Below are 15,143 nucleotides of genomic sequence, written 5' to 3' on the forward strand. Positions count from 1 at the left end.
GGCTGGCTAAGGATATGGAAGTAAAAGTACAGTTGGGTGAAGAGATCTGCTAACTCATTTGCTGATGGGTTAGTCCAGAAAGGGGTGATTCGTGAATCTCTGTTTTGGGCTCTTTTGTAATTCTGTTTTTTTTTTTCTTTTTTGGGGGGCTCTAGCCTCTGCTTGGGGATTTAAGATAGTTTACCTCCCCCTCCTTGTAATTATTCTTTATATCTGTTTAATTAAAGTCTTTGTTATTGATAAAAATGGACCCTTTTGATCTTTGTCCCTCACGACTTGGTGTTGTAATCCTTGATCTGAAAGGATGTTAAGAAAGCAATATGTAAGAAGATTTTCGTCTTTTTTATTTTGATAGGAAACAGCAACTTTTATTAAGCTTGAGAATTATAGAATTACAACTGTCACCTTCCAAAATAAGGTGACCCCTCGTAACATAATCAATTTACAAGCATGCCCAAAATAAAGTCTCCCTGTTAACCCCTTGCATTGCTAAAACATCAGCCAACCCGTTGCTGACCTCCTAACCCAATTAAAACGTGCTCCAAGGATGACATCCGATAAAATTGGAATGATACAGAAGGTTTTCTTCTCAAATATCAAGGATGACACGCACAAATCGAGAAATGGTCCAAAAGAAGATTTTCTTCTCAAATAGGACTTCTTTAATTGTATCATTGATGTTATAGTTTCTTATGAAAATTTCCACTACGAGTAATTCAAATATTTGATCTTATACTGAAATAACTGTTTGACAATACATTTTTTCCATTTGCTTTCATGCCTAGGGTCAACTTAGTTTAAAACCCACATTTAACAATTGTTAAATTCTCTTCACTGTTAAACACCAACTATCAACATGTCAGATTGACATTGTACTTGCAACTCTATCACGTTTTTTTCATTCTCCCTCTCTCTCTTTCTGGTACAGTGCATAAGCCAAATAATATTTAATACAGGAACAAGAAGATAAAAAAAAAAAAAGAGAAATGAAGGTCAGTAAAGGAATGGTATCTGTAGAGTGGGGTTACAAAGTAGCTCCAAATGTTAGGTTATTACACAAACCTTTAAAAAGCATGACTATCTCTAATTAATAATAAGAAGTAATTATACTGCAATAACCTTAAATCAGTAATAAACTACCAATCTAGATCTTTAACCCCATGTTAGCTGTGTGGTCCCAAGCTATTTCTATGACTAGAGTGACTTTTAAATAACTAGAGCTGACAAAGACAAAAGGCAGAAGACTTCAAACACCCATACATATAACTTCTTTAGGGGCTTTTAATGTGCAAAGCAGGTCTATAAGGGACTTCTAACATGCACCTTCTACTTCTGTATCTATACATGTGTGTTTCTTCAAAATATTTTTTTGATAGCTAACATTAAATATTTTATCAATAGAGATAAAAAATGCTATTTACAATGGTATGAGGTATCTATAATTAGGTTAGCCTTGCTACCTAACCCCATTTTATTGCTCCTTGCCCATAAAATGACTTTATTCTTTCTTAATTTGTTCTCTGCGGTTCTGGCTTAAAATTGTTTATTCCTAGCATATGTTTACTTTTTTGGTAGCTGAATACTTGAAATCTCTGTTGTCTTACAGTGGCAAAACTATTGAGCTTGATGATGTTACTTTCCACCAATGTGTAAACCTGACAAGGTTCAACTCAGAGAAAACGGTCAGCTTTGTTCCGCCTGATGGTGAATTTGAACTGATGAAGTAAGTTAACTGTTTTCTTTTCTTTATTTATTTTTTCCTTAGAAGGAACTTAAATCTTCTTTAGCTTTGATTCATTTAGCATGGATTTTGTGTGCTACAGTCAGGCAATAGCAGAAACCTTTTTTTTTTTTTGCTGCTACCTGGGTAACATGTGGACTGTGTATCTAAATGGATTTTGGTTCAATCTATGGATGGGCTTTCTATTGCCAGTCTGTGATCTAAACCATGATGTTTTGTAAATTTCATCTGTTTCTAAATACTTCTATATTATCACTTTTGGACATTGCAGTTTTTAAGTGCCTGCAAATCCTTTTGGTCCCATTTGTTTTAAATTTTAATAAAATTATTTCTGAAAAAAAAGGTATATTCATGTCCAACTGAATCCCACTTTTTGTGGTCTTGTACATACAGTTTTCATGTCTTCATATGTATTTCCTGTTGCATGATCCATAGTCTTGTTCCATGAGATCATTTGGCATGTGCCACCATATCCAATCTTCTTTTTTTTTTTTTTAATTTCTTTTGCATTGTGTAATGGTTTGTACTTACTGATGTGTGGATTAACATGAGCTTCCAACATTTCCTATTTAATGATAGTATTTGGTTTGTTTAGATATCGTATTACTGAGGGTGTAAATCTTCCATTTCGGGTATTGCCAACAATCAAGGAATTGGGTAGGACACGCATGGAAGTAAATGTGAAGGTTTGTAGTTACATTTCAAAAGATGAATATATCATGTTGTCGTGATTTTGGACTTATTTTACTGTTAACCTTCAGGTGAAGAGTGTGTTTGGTGCAAAAATGTTTGCCCTTGGAGTTGTGATCAAGATTCCAGTGCCAAAGCAAACTGCAAAGACGAGTTTTCAAGTGACATCTGGTCGAGCTAAGTACAATGCTTCTATTGATTGCTTGGTTTGGAAGTGAGTATATGATATGCTTAGGACTCAATCATTGCTTGTATTAGACATATTTAATGCTTCTATGCATACATAAATTATTTTATTTTAATCCTCTTCGATATAAGCATTTAAGTTTTCATGCAACTCATCTCTTTCTAGGCATTTAGATAAATTACTGAAGAAGAAAGAAACAAGTAGAAGATACAAGAAGAAAGCCAGACTTCCGAAACCAGAATTGCCAGACCAACAAAACATGAACTACAACACAGCCAGAGACCAAAATTACACTAGGCACCCACTGCAACTAGTCCAGAACCAGGATTGTCAACCCCCCATATAATTCACTCCTTAAATTACATATGGGACCTCCTGAATATCTACACCAGTAAAATATCCTTATGCCATCTGAATGCACCATTTATACCTGATAGTTCCACTTTCCCTAGAGAGCAGCCATCATAGTTCAGATTGATCACTTTATGAGCAAGATGGGACCAAGATGAGGTTGGGAAACAATGGATTTGATAGTCAAAGATGGGGAAGTATCCTCTAATGCTTTCATCTGTAGAGAAACCTCTAAAATTCAATCTTGTGCAGTCCATTTTATTAGTGCTACTGATTTTCCCTAAGGCTGTTTGGTAAGAGTGCAAACGCTGAATCAAAGCGAATTTGCACTGTGGTTCAGTTTTGCAGGCATTTGGTAGAATACATTTTTGTACTGAAAATGACAGTAAATTAATTTTTCTGATATGTTTTCATTCAAAGTGGAAGCAAATTTTTGCACACAAAGTTGGTCATAAAAAAAGGTAGATTCTAGTCTTGGAATTCGTGTTTGTACCAATCACAACCAAATACGCTTGGTAAGAACTAAGAACACAAAATTTATCAAAGCAAAACCAACCCAAGTTTGCATTTTCATGAACGTATATTTGCATTTGCTCTCTTACCAAACACAGCCTAAGATGCAGCTTCAACCTGAGTATCCTGTTATTTTCCTCATTTGAATTCCCTAAAATATTAAAGTAAATAAAAGCTCATCAATAAAACATATTCTTCTTTTGATCAAGGTTTTCTTTTTGTAAGGAATATATAGGTTTGTTGTTGACTTTGTGCTGCTTGTAATTGGGTCTGTTCAGTCTTCCCTTGTACAGGGGATATCATTATATCTTGTTTTGCTATTAATGAAGTCCTTTACCCTATAGTTCAAGAAAAAAAAATCTTACACAAATGAACCCAAAGCGTGATCTCTTATCAACTCCACCAGCTTTGCAAGGAATACTGAAGAATCATGAGGTTGAGGAGCTGTTGTTAAGAAGTATCTTTTTATCAAATTTGTTATAAATTATTTTACTGCTAGTAGTATAGAATTTTTTTTTTTTTCAACACAAGTTTGTTGGGAACTTCACATCTTGGAAAGGATTGCTTAGTATTAACATGTATTTGCACCTGTACAGTTTTACCTCTGCTCTTGTCATGTAGGCTGTAGCATGTTGCATTTTAGTTAATTGTTCGTTTCTGTATTTATTTTCTCCTTGGAATTTCTTGAATACTTTGTAGGATAAGAAAATTCCCTGGACAAACAGAACCAACAATGAGTGCTGAGGTTGAGCTAATTTCCACTATGGCAGAGAAGAAGTCTTGGACCAGGCCTCCAATCCAAATGGAATTCCAGGTGTCAATCTATTATTTGTCTTTTCTCTGTTATGTACCATAAGAATTTATCTGTCACCATCTTATAGTTTGTTACCAGGTATTACACCATCAGATTTTAGAGAAAATTTATAGCTGATCTGTTAATTTCAAATACAATATAAGAATCAGTGAAAGGACAGGTTGCCACCTCTGCACATAGTTGTAAATCACACCTGCACTAATTCTGAAAACAAACCAAAAGAAAGGAGAAGAGAAGAAAGGGAAGAAAGTGAAACAAAAGAGCTTAACGATCCTCTCTTCAGTCCCCTAATAGCTTTTATTAATCTGATTGTAATAATTCAGATACAATTACCCGAGTGCCCTCAATAGGGCAGCTACTTAATAGACTATAAAATGGAAGAAAAACTGCTACAATAAACTAAAACCCGCTAATTGAAACATAACACACTAATAACAGGACCAATAAAATAAAAAGTCTAAGGCCCATTTGGCCCATCATCTCTACCTTTTCTACTTCGAATCTATACTTTGATCTTTATTGAAACCTATGAAATTACTTTTAGAAAAAAGTGATCTTATTTTGTAATCTTCTCTTTTATTTTAACAAAAAACAATAACATTTTTTGATCAGCAACACAATCAGAAAAGATTTTTTTTGGGTATCTTTTGAAGGGCTACACAACGGGGGGGTAGCCCATCCCCCAACCCAGGTGCAGGCGGGATTCAATCCCAAGACTCCACTATGACCAGCAGGAGACCTTACCAACCAGGATACGATCACAATGAGAAAAGGTTTGATTTAGACCGGGCAAAAAGTTGACCCAACCTGCAAACCCGACCCAACCCAACCCGAAAAAATAGGGTTAGGGTCTCATATTTAGCTACCTGAATGTGAGAATGACCCGACCCGGAAAAAACTGGGTTGGGTTGGGTTGAGTCATGGGTCAACCCGCTGACCCGATTGTCAAGTCTAATTGGGATTATTTATACATTGTTAGAAGTTTTCACTCTTTAATTTTTTCTATTTAGTCTTTACTCTTTATTGTTTACTCTTTAAATTGTTAAATGTTCAAGCTTTTTATTTTATATTTGGAATTTTAAGGTTAATTCCTTTAATTTTGACATTTTTCATGTAGTTTTTCTTTATTTTTTTAAATTTCAGTTATTTTTTGTGATAACTCGAATTGACCCATGGGTCAACCCTAACCCGAACATTTAGGGTTAGGGTCTAGCATTTGATAACCCAACCCGAAATTAAACCCGACCCAAAATGTGTTGACCCAACCCGAACCCGACCCACCCAACCCAATTGCCAGGTCTAGTTTGATTAAAGAAGAAAGAGAGCAAACACAAGAAGTTGTGAAAAATACAGTCCAGACCAGGACTATTCCCCCCACTCCTCCCCCCCCCCCCCCCTAATTGTTTCTGAACCCCTTGCTTAGCGAGACTATCTTTCAAGCTATTAACAGATCTTCTAATCCATCGAACTTGAATGTTCAGATCTCTTGAGAGTCATTTGAAGTGCCTGAACTCGTTTTTGTCACCCTTTCTCCTTTTCTCAGCCAGCCTACTACAATCTTAGAGTCACCTTCAAATTGTGCTCTTACCGAATCTCCATGTCAATTGGATAAGAAAACAGGGCCTGGATAAGACCACTTTCATCCCTGAAAACCTCTCCAATATCAATAACTTGGATGGACTTATGTTTGAGGTTTCTAGTTTTTATTGCTTTGTAAAAGGAGAATATCGTTAAAAAATGAGATCCTCCTTCCTCTTCTTCCTCCTCCCCTTCCTTCTTCCTCCTTACATTCTGAACTACGCCTCACGCCTCTAGGTAGTGGAACGCCTCTCGTCACGCCTCTGTGCTTTAAAACATCAGTTGTGACGAAGCAACTGTTTTGGGATTCTATATAACTTGGGCTTGAAAGTTGGGGATTAACCAGAATTGTGTTGTCAGGGCTTGTTTATGTAGAATGAAAGAATCAGTTCCATCACTTTTCTCTTGCATCATGCTCCCTCTCACCCCCTTCTTTCTCTATGTGTAGTGATAAGCTTGGTCTAAGCCTTGAATTAGGTTCCTTTGCTGCGGGTGTGATGATATCAACCACTGATCTTGCACAACATACACTTGAACAGGTTCATTTGCCATCTAGATAAGAAAATCCAAAACGGGTAAAATGAAAAAGGCTTGAGATCTGTTGTCAATTTTCAAAGACTGAACTGATGGGAAGCTGAAGTGGAGAAGTTTTTCATTTGGTGAGTAGATGGAAGTCTGAACTGATTATTGAAGCGAAGAAATTTTTATTTGAGAGCGGAAGGGCCAGAGGAAAGAACCTGTTAAAAATTAGGGAGGATAGGAAGGCCACGATACTATTGTTTGAGGAAGCAGTGACATGGTTAAAGGGCTTTATTAATTGTGTTATACAATCGGTTAGGACAATAGGATGGAAAAATGTCTTCAAACTGGGGAAGAAGAGGTACGAAGTGGAACTGAGATGCAATGGTAAAGGCTAGTTCATCATGGTCACAAAATATTTCGACACAAGAAGACAATTGCTTTGCTTACCGGAAGGGAAGAAGAAACAAGGTTGGTTCATCTGTCGATGTGGTGTTGGAGCAAGAACAAAGTTCAGCACCCATTAAAAGCCTGGAGAAGCCGTTGAAGAAACAAGGTTGGTTCATCTGTCGATGGTGAACTTATTTCGAGCTCTAATACAGGGGTGAAGCTGTGGTTTGAGGGTGAGAAAGAAGACTGGGAGCAGAGAATGGTGATCTCAATGAGCAAAGCAATACAAAATTGGAGGAAGGTCCTAAACTCAGTGGTACACAACTTGAAGCTGGAGTCCAAGGTTGCTCTGAAACCATTCTCAGACAGGAAGGCAGTGTTGAGAACTGACGATGAAAAAATCAGGGGATTTACATCTTTTGAATGTGAAGAAGGTTTGATTCAGATTCAAAACTGGAAACCGTTGTGTAATGAGATGGAACATGTCTATGGAAGTTTCCTGCTGAAATCGGTAGGTCTTCCCTTCCATCTCTGGAGTGAAGGAAATCTGGGAAATATTGTGAAACTGCTGGGCAGAGAAATGGAGGAAGTCCATCTGCAAGATTTTCGTGCCGCTGTGGTTAGGATGGTCGGGGTGAGACCGGAATTGCTCCCAAGAACAATAGAGGTTCTTGCTGAAGGTACATGGTTTAAAGTATGGTTGGTTTCAGAGGTGGAGGCAGAGCTGTGGGGACGAAGACCCAAGGTAGAAGACGATGCTGATGTGGAGGGTTGGACTACTAGGGGTCTACAGCTGGAGGGTAAGACTGAACATAGGGGGCAGCTTAGAAAGGATGCTGAAAAGTTGGTGGGGGAGAACCAAAAGCCACGAAATCTATTAAAAGAAATAAATTCAAAATTTTTTGAATTAGCTGGTAATTCGAAGGGACAAGACACCTTCGTGACGTGGTTAAGAAAGGGAGATTTTTGCAGGTCGGGTCATCTGAACCGGTGGGTGGACCGATCAGCTCAGCCAGAAGGGGGAATCCCTACCCACATGATTGTTTAAGTGAGCACGTGGGTCGGGGGAGACGGTTGGGGACTATAGACGATAGATATCGTCTATCTTCTTCGAAAATTTTGGACGAGGGCGTTGTAGGTGATCTCAGACAGTCAGAGCAAAGCTCAAGTACTCTCCAGTGGGTGCCTCGCGCAGTTCCTGAAACACCTAGGGAGGGACGAACATCACAAGACGGACGAAACCCCATGTACGATTGAGCTCATCTCGAGGAAAATGATGGTTTTGACGAGGGCTGGGTGGACTACGAAATGGAGGAAGAAGACGTGGAAGAAGTTTTGGATAGCCAGTCCAGTTTAGGCAGTGTTTTTGGTGAGAAGTTTTCAGAGGAAGAAGCTGCTACAAGTTTTGATCTAGATGCATTGTTCTTTTAAAGACTAGGTGCGGTAACGTCTCACTGTGCTGAGGAAGAGCCGTAGATTGTTGTCGCTGAACACATTTCGAACTCTGGGGATGGAAACTCTAACTCACACTCAGAAGCTACATCTCAAAATCTCCTTGCCAAACAGGTTTTTTGTAAGGGATCCCTCAAGACTTCTCAAAAGCAATATGAGGACATAGTGGGGAGGCATAAACAGGTGGGTAAGAGTTGTGATCTCTGTTTAACAGAGGTGACGGAAAGGCTAACTAATCAGAACCGAGCCTTGGAACCAGATGGAACCAACATTCCTTATCGGGGCTAGACTGTTTTTGTATCCAACTCCAGCACTCCCAATCTTCCCCACCACAACCCAAGTAACCGTGTCCTTTTGTTTTGTGATACTAACTGTTGCTTTTTGATTTTCGTGCCAAATACATATCCCAACCCAGAGGCTGCAGCCCTTGAAGGAGGGGATGGGGTGAGAGAAAATAGAAGTGACAGGGAGGGTCAGGAGAGAGAGAAGTAGGGAATGAAGGAGAAACAGAAAAAAAAAAGAAAATAATCCTAGAAATCTTAGAGTGACTGTTAAATGAATTAGTGACGGAAAACAGCCAGGAAGGGTCAGAGGGAGTTAGAGTAGAGGGTTCTGAGGAGGAAGAAGATAGAATGGGGGAGACAACAACAGGGGAGAGAAGTAGAAATTTCAAGTGTAAGAGATGTAATTAGTGAGGATTTTGTGGCGGGTTTTGTACAAAAACTGGGGTGAAAATTGAAAGATCCAAATGCTCTCAAAGTATTTTTGAAAACAAAGAAAGAAGAAGCAAAATCTAAAAGGAAAAGAGTGAGTGAGGCTGAAAGGCTGTTAAAGGAGGTGGGAGGAGATATAATGTTTGAAGGTTAAAGGAGAAAGAAGGAAGAGGAATAACTGAGGGCAGGAGGGTCTAAGGGGAAAGAAGATAGTTAGATGAGGATCTTAAGCTAGAATGTCAGAGGTTTGGGAAGTGCTAGGAAGAGAGCAGTAATAAAAGAGGCCATCAAGAAAACAGACCCAGATGTGGTACTTTTGCAAGAGACCAAGAGAGCAGATTTTGACATTAGGTGGGCAAGGAGTGTCTGGAGAGGCAGGGGGATTAGCTGGGCGGCTCTGCCTTCTTGGGGGTCTACGGGGGGGGGGGGGGTGTTGTCACAATGTGGATGAATGAAGTACTCATAGGTTAGGAAGAGTTAATAGGCCAATTTTCAATTTCCTTGAAGTTTAAACAAGTGGAGGATGGGTTTGAATGGGTGCTTACCAATGTATATGGTCCAAATGATTACAGAGAGAAGGAAGTTGTGGGAAGAACTGGCCGATATAAGGGGACTATGGAAAGGGCCTTGGTGTCTTGGAGGTGACTTTAATGTTATAAGATTATTGGAAGAGACAAATAGTCTGAGGCAGAGATCGACCTTGAGTATGAGGAAATTGAATCAATTTGTGGATGTTTACGAGCTTAAAGAGATCCCACTATCACACAGTTGTTTTACTTGGTCCAATCTCCAAGTGAACCCGATTTGCTCTAAGCTGGATAGATTTCTCTTCTCAAATGATTGGGAAGAACATTGGGGGAATCTAAACTCTAGAGAATATCCAAGGGCGACTTCAGACCATTGTCCTATTGTAATCTATAGGGAGGAAGTGAGAAGTGCTGGTCCTGCTCCCTTTAGATTTGAAAACATGTGGCTAGGACACCTGGGGTTCATAAAGGAAGTCAAAGTGGTGGTTAGAAAGCAATCCAACAGTGAAATAGAGTGGAATGAGGTTTCATAAGAAGCTCCAATATCTGAAAGGCAAAATCAAGGAGTGGAATCTGTTAGAGTTTGGGAGATTAGAGGAAAGAAAGTGAATAGTGACTGCACAAATTAAGGACCTGGATGGTAAGGAAGAAAGGGGTTGTCTTACAAAAGAAGATAAGGAGCTAAGATGGAATTTGCATAAACAGTTAGAGGATTATCTTCTTCAGGAGGAAATAAGTTGGAGACAAAAATCAAGGTGTAAATGGCTGAAGGGGGGGGGGGGATAGGAATACCAAATTTTTTCATGTGATGGTAAGTGGAAGAAGGAATTTTGTATCGCGTCTAGAGATTGAAGGGGTTACATTATCCACCCAAAGAGAAATAGCAGGGGCTTTTGAAAATCACTTTAGGTTTATCTTTAGAAAACCCCTAAATAATAGGGTGTGGATTGAGGGTATGGAATGGCCAACTTAGCAAATAGAGGATAGGGATTGGTTGGAAAGGAAATTTGAAGTGGAAGAGATAAGGGAGGCAATGTTCTCTATGGATAGATCAAAGGCACCAGGCCCAGATGGTTTTACGATGGCTTTTTATCATGATTGTTGGGAGATATTAAAGGGAGATCTATGGACTGTGTTTGATGACTTCCACTCTAGAGGGGTGATCAACCCAGGGCTGAACTCCACTTTTATTTCACTGGTTCCTAAGAAGAGGAATGCATGTAACCCAAAGGATTTCAGGCCGATCAGCCTAGTCAACAACCTTTTTAAGATTATCACCAAGGTACTATCCATTAGAATAAGGAAAGTGCTCCCAACAATTATAGCAGATAATCAAGGAGCCTTTGTGAAGGGGAGACAAATAACAAATCAGATTCTGATAGCAAATGAGAGCTTGGAGGAGTTTAAGAGATCCAAGAAAAACGGGTTGATTTGTAAACTGGATTTGGAAAATGTTTATGATTTGGTGGATTGGCCTTTCTTGATGGAGGTGATGACCAATTTTGGTTTTGGGGATAATTGGTGCAGATGGGTCTTGGGTTGTATCAGGAACTACCATTACTCCATACTGGTAAATGGGACAGTGGTTGATTTCTTCCCAGCCTTGAGAGAGGGATTAGGCAAGGAGACCCCCTTTCTCCCTTCTTATTTACTTTGGTAGCTGAAGTTCTGGGGAGACTAATTTATAGAGTAGATTCTAGGGGCTTAATCAGAGGTTGGAGAGTTGGGAGGGAGCTTGTGCCACTCACACATTTGCAATTTGCAGATGACACCATACTCTTTTGTGAAGCAAGGGACCCTAATAGGGTTAGAAATTTGAAGCTCACTATACGACTTTTTGAGCAAATGTCAAACCTTAAGGTGAATTTTGAGAAGAGTTGTATAGTTGGGGTAAATATGGGCGAAGGGGAGATCTTTGAGGCTGCAGACATCTTAGATTGTGCAATAGCAAACTGGCCCCTTAATTACCTTGGTTTTCCATTGGGTGATAACCCTTAGAAAGGTGAGTTATGGGTTCCGGTTGTGGAGAGGTTTGAAAAGAAATTAGCAACTTGGAAGAAAAACTATTTGTCTCTTGGAGGGAGAACCACTCTAATCAGGTCTACTTTAGCTAACCTTCTTGTTTACCTTTTGTCAATCTTCAAGATTCCGACAAAGGTGGCTAGTAGATTAGAAAAACTAATGAGAGACTTTCTCTGGGAGCCGGGGGAGGAGAAGGACCATAGGGTGGGGTGGGAGATGGTTTGTAGGAGTAAGAGGAAGGTTTGGGTATCGGGAATTTAAGGAATAGGAACTTGGCTCTTCTGGGGAAATGGCTTTAGAGGTTCTCATTGGAGAATGACAAACTTTGGGTGAAGATAGTGGAAAGTATTCATGGGGTTGCAGCAAATGGATGGGACTCTAGGATTTTGGCAAGGAATACAAGAGCATCTCCTTGGAAAGCTATTCAAGCTATTCTACCTTTGTTCCCCATGGATCAGGTATGATTTGCACTCAGGCAATCTCATTAATTTTTGGGAACATGTTTGGATTGGGGACTCCTCCCTAAAAGACCAATTCCCAAGCCTTTTTGCCCTTTCCACTTTTAAAAATGAACCGTTGTCTTCATTCATTGTTCCTTCTAATTCTATTTTTGGGGTCGGCTGGAACTTGGGCCTACGAAGAGATATCAGGGACACAAAGCTTGATGGTATCTCATCACTGTTATCCATTCTTGAAGGAGTGTTCCTTGAGCCAACAAAGGTAGATAGTAGAATTTGGACTCTCACCACCTTTGGTTTTTTCACTTGTGCCTCTTTCTTTAGCGCTCTCACACATTCTTCTTTTGCGGGCTTGTCTTTCCCTATTAAAGAGGTGTGTCATCTTATACCTCCTTAGGTTGGGAGTTTTTGTTGGGAAGCCTTTCTGGAAATAGTTAACACAGCAGATTTACTTCAAAGAAAAAGACCCAATAGTTGTTTTTGTCCTCACTGGTGTGTCCTCTGTAAAGCTGATGGTGAGTCTGGATATCACTTACTAATCTCTTGTCGGTTCACTAACATCATTTGAGAGTGGTGTACTTCTTTGTTTGGGTGCAGGTGGACCCCCCCTTCGAATGTGCAAAGCACATTCACATGTATGCCATTTCGTCCAACAAAAAGGGCCAAGTTTATGTGGAGGTGTATGAGGGTTGCAGTCTGTTGGACTATTTGGGAGGAGAGAAATTCACGAATATTTACAGATGAGGAGAGAAGTTTGGAAGCAATGCTGGAGGTCATCCACATTAGGGTTGTACACTGGCTGAAAACTTTGGCTCTGTTCGTCAGAATTCTCAGTTGATGAACTGCAAAGAAAGTGGAAGGTGATAGCAGAACTTGTTCCATGAGGAAGGCCTCAAATGTTTGTTGGATCCCCCCACCCCATGACTTTGTTAAACTGAACTTTGATGGCAGCAGCTTGGGCAATCCAGGGCCATCCGGAATAGGAGGAGTAATAAGAGATGAACAAGGGAAGCTGTTAGCTATGTATTCTGGACCAGTTGGGGCGGGAGATTCTTTGAGAGCTGAGATTCTTGCAGCTCTTGAAGGGGTACAAAGAATCAAAGATATGCATATTAACAAGTTGATCATAGAAGGAGATTCTGAAGTGGTGGTAAACTGGCTGAAAAAGGATAGTCTTAGACTTCGGAATTACAGTAATAAAAAGAGGAAATTCAAGTGGCTGACTAAGGACATGGAAATCCAATACAAATGGGTAAAAAGAAGTGTGAACTCTTTGGCAGATGGTCTAGCTAGACAAGGGGTGAACAGATATTCTATTTTTGGGCTGCCTTGTAATTTTTGTTCTTTGGATGCTCAATGGTTGTTCTTGGGAGCTAAGATTGTTTAACCCCCTCGCCCTGTAATTTTCTCATGTTTTTAATATTAATTCAATCCACAGTTATCAAAAAAAAAAAAAACATGGATGAACTTATTCTGTAACGTTTTCTTTGAACACAGTTTTTTTTTTGTTGTCCATCTAAAGGAATGAGCCTTTTAGTTGGGTTGCTTAGTGTGCTTCCTCGGTTCTTTTTTCTTTCTTTTTTTTTTCTTTTCAGCAATGCATGAAAATATTCATTCATTAAAATAAAAAAGAGGGATTACAACAAGTTGTGAGAGACTAGAAACTCATTACATATGTTGTCTTTGAACCCCCTGCTTAGCTAAACCATTTGTTAGGCTGTTAGCAGACCTTCTAGACAGCCATTTTAAGTGCTCGAATTCATTTTTGAGCTGCCAAACCACCCTCACTTTTTTATAGCATTCCAACTATCTTTGAACACCTTCAATGATCAAGTTACCAATTCCCATCTCTTTAGCTTTCCCAACTCCAAAAACTGCTGCTAAAAATTCTGCTCTTACCAAATCACCTTGATCAATTGGGCCTAAGAACAAGGCACATATAACACCACCCTTGTCTCTAATCACCCCTCAAATTCTTGAGGGTCCTGGATTGCCCCATTGAAATTCAGTTTCATCCAATCCACCCACTAGAGGTGACCAGAATTCTAGGAGCTTTTCTTCCCTAGAGGAAGAGCCAGCTACTGAGTTTTGAGGGAATGGGATGACACCAAGTATCTTTTACAGTAAAGGAAGGAGAAGAGGAATGTGGTTACAAGGGACTTAAAAAGGATTTGCAAGAAAGCAACCCATCACAGATGCTGTTATGGTGGGTGATGCCGTCTCCCGAACTCGAACACAAACCTTCTTAATTATATGCTACCGTCCTCAAACATCATGAAGAAAGGATCTGGACCATTGGCATTAGGTTTCAGTTAGCGTATCATTAAAGATAATCACCACCTAAAAAGTAATTTGCTCAAATCACCACATCTTTCTTTTTAACTGATGTTTTTCCATGATTTTGAATTTATGATAATAGCTGACATCATGGACTCCACGTTACAGGTTCCAATGTTTACAGCGTCAGGTCTGCGAGTCAGGTTTCTCAAGGTATACTTGAAATTCTTTCTCATGCTTCATTATTGGTTATGGAACATATTGAGACAATTTTACTCGACGTACATTCTGCAGGTATGGGAGAAGAGTGGATACAATACTGTTGAATGGGTTCGTTATATCACCAAAGCTGGGTCCTATGAAATTAGATGCTAGAGATTCAAGGCATTTCCTTCCATACATACCTTAAACATTCATCTGGAAATCTTGAGGAGCGGGATGCTGAAGAGATTTGCAACCATGTGAAAGAGATGGAACTATTGCCATGGTTTCACATTGTTGGTTTGATTTGAGACAATAGCATCCTTTAACCGCCCCCCTCTCCTGGGGAGATGAGCTGGTGTCCAGTTTTTTGTATCATTATAGCATTTCCATTTTTTGAATAGAATTCTGTTGATATGATTATTTAGAGTCGAAGTTTAGTTAGCCTTTTGTTGTAAATGCTAGTCCTCAGATTGGTAGTGTTCACGATTTAGAATAGCAGTTCAACTGGAAATATTTTTCATGATTTGCAATTTGCATAAATTGTTGCACTAATTTGACAATATCGTATAATTCTTCCAATTCATTATTTTTGTTTATATGTAGTTAGCTGAGTTCTTTATAGATGAGTCTACGTGCCCAGAACCTTGCTGCAGAGCAAATTACTATAATGCTTTTGAGAAAACTGAAAAGACATCTGTTGCGGTATG

The 15,143-nt window shown here is 39.3% G+C and overlaps 1 protein-coding gene across 1 annotated transcript in view; it reads left to right on the forward strand.

Annotated features, from left to right (window-relative positions):
* Nucleotides 1–14,996, forward strand: part of LOC104610374 (AP-2 complex subunit mu) — a 52,201-nt gene extending 37,205 nt beyond the window's left edge. The window contains exons 8-13 of the mRNA XM_010276947.3: nucleotides 1,607–1,723; nucleotides 2,337–2,427; nucleotides 2,503–2,645; nucleotides 4,182–4,296; nucleotides 14,401–14,445; nucleotides 14,527–14,996. Of these exons, the coding sequence (XP_010275249.1) occupies nucleotides 1,607–1,723; nucleotides 2,337–2,427; nucleotides 2,503–2,645; nucleotides 4,182–4,296; nucleotides 14,401–14,445; nucleotides 14,527–14,607 (592 nt within the window). The 3' untranslated portion in view covers nucleotides 14,608–14,996. The remainder of the gene's footprint in view (nucleotides 1–1,606; nucleotides 1,724–2,336; nucleotides 2,428–2,502; nucleotides 2,646–4,181; nucleotides 4,297–14,400; nucleotides 14,446–14,526) is intronic.
* The last annotated feature ends 147 nt before the right edge of the window (nucleotides 14,997–15,143 follow it).

Source organism: Nelumbo nucifera, chromosome 1 (genome assembly GCF_055504915.1).
Source record: "Nelumbo nucifera cultivar China Antique chromosome 1, China Antique-T2T, whole genome shotgun sequence".
In the NCBI taxonomy this organism is placed as follows: domain Eukaryota; kingdom Viridiplantae; phylum Streptophyta; class Magnoliopsida; order Proteales; family Nelumbonaceae; genus Nelumbo; species Nelumbo nucifera.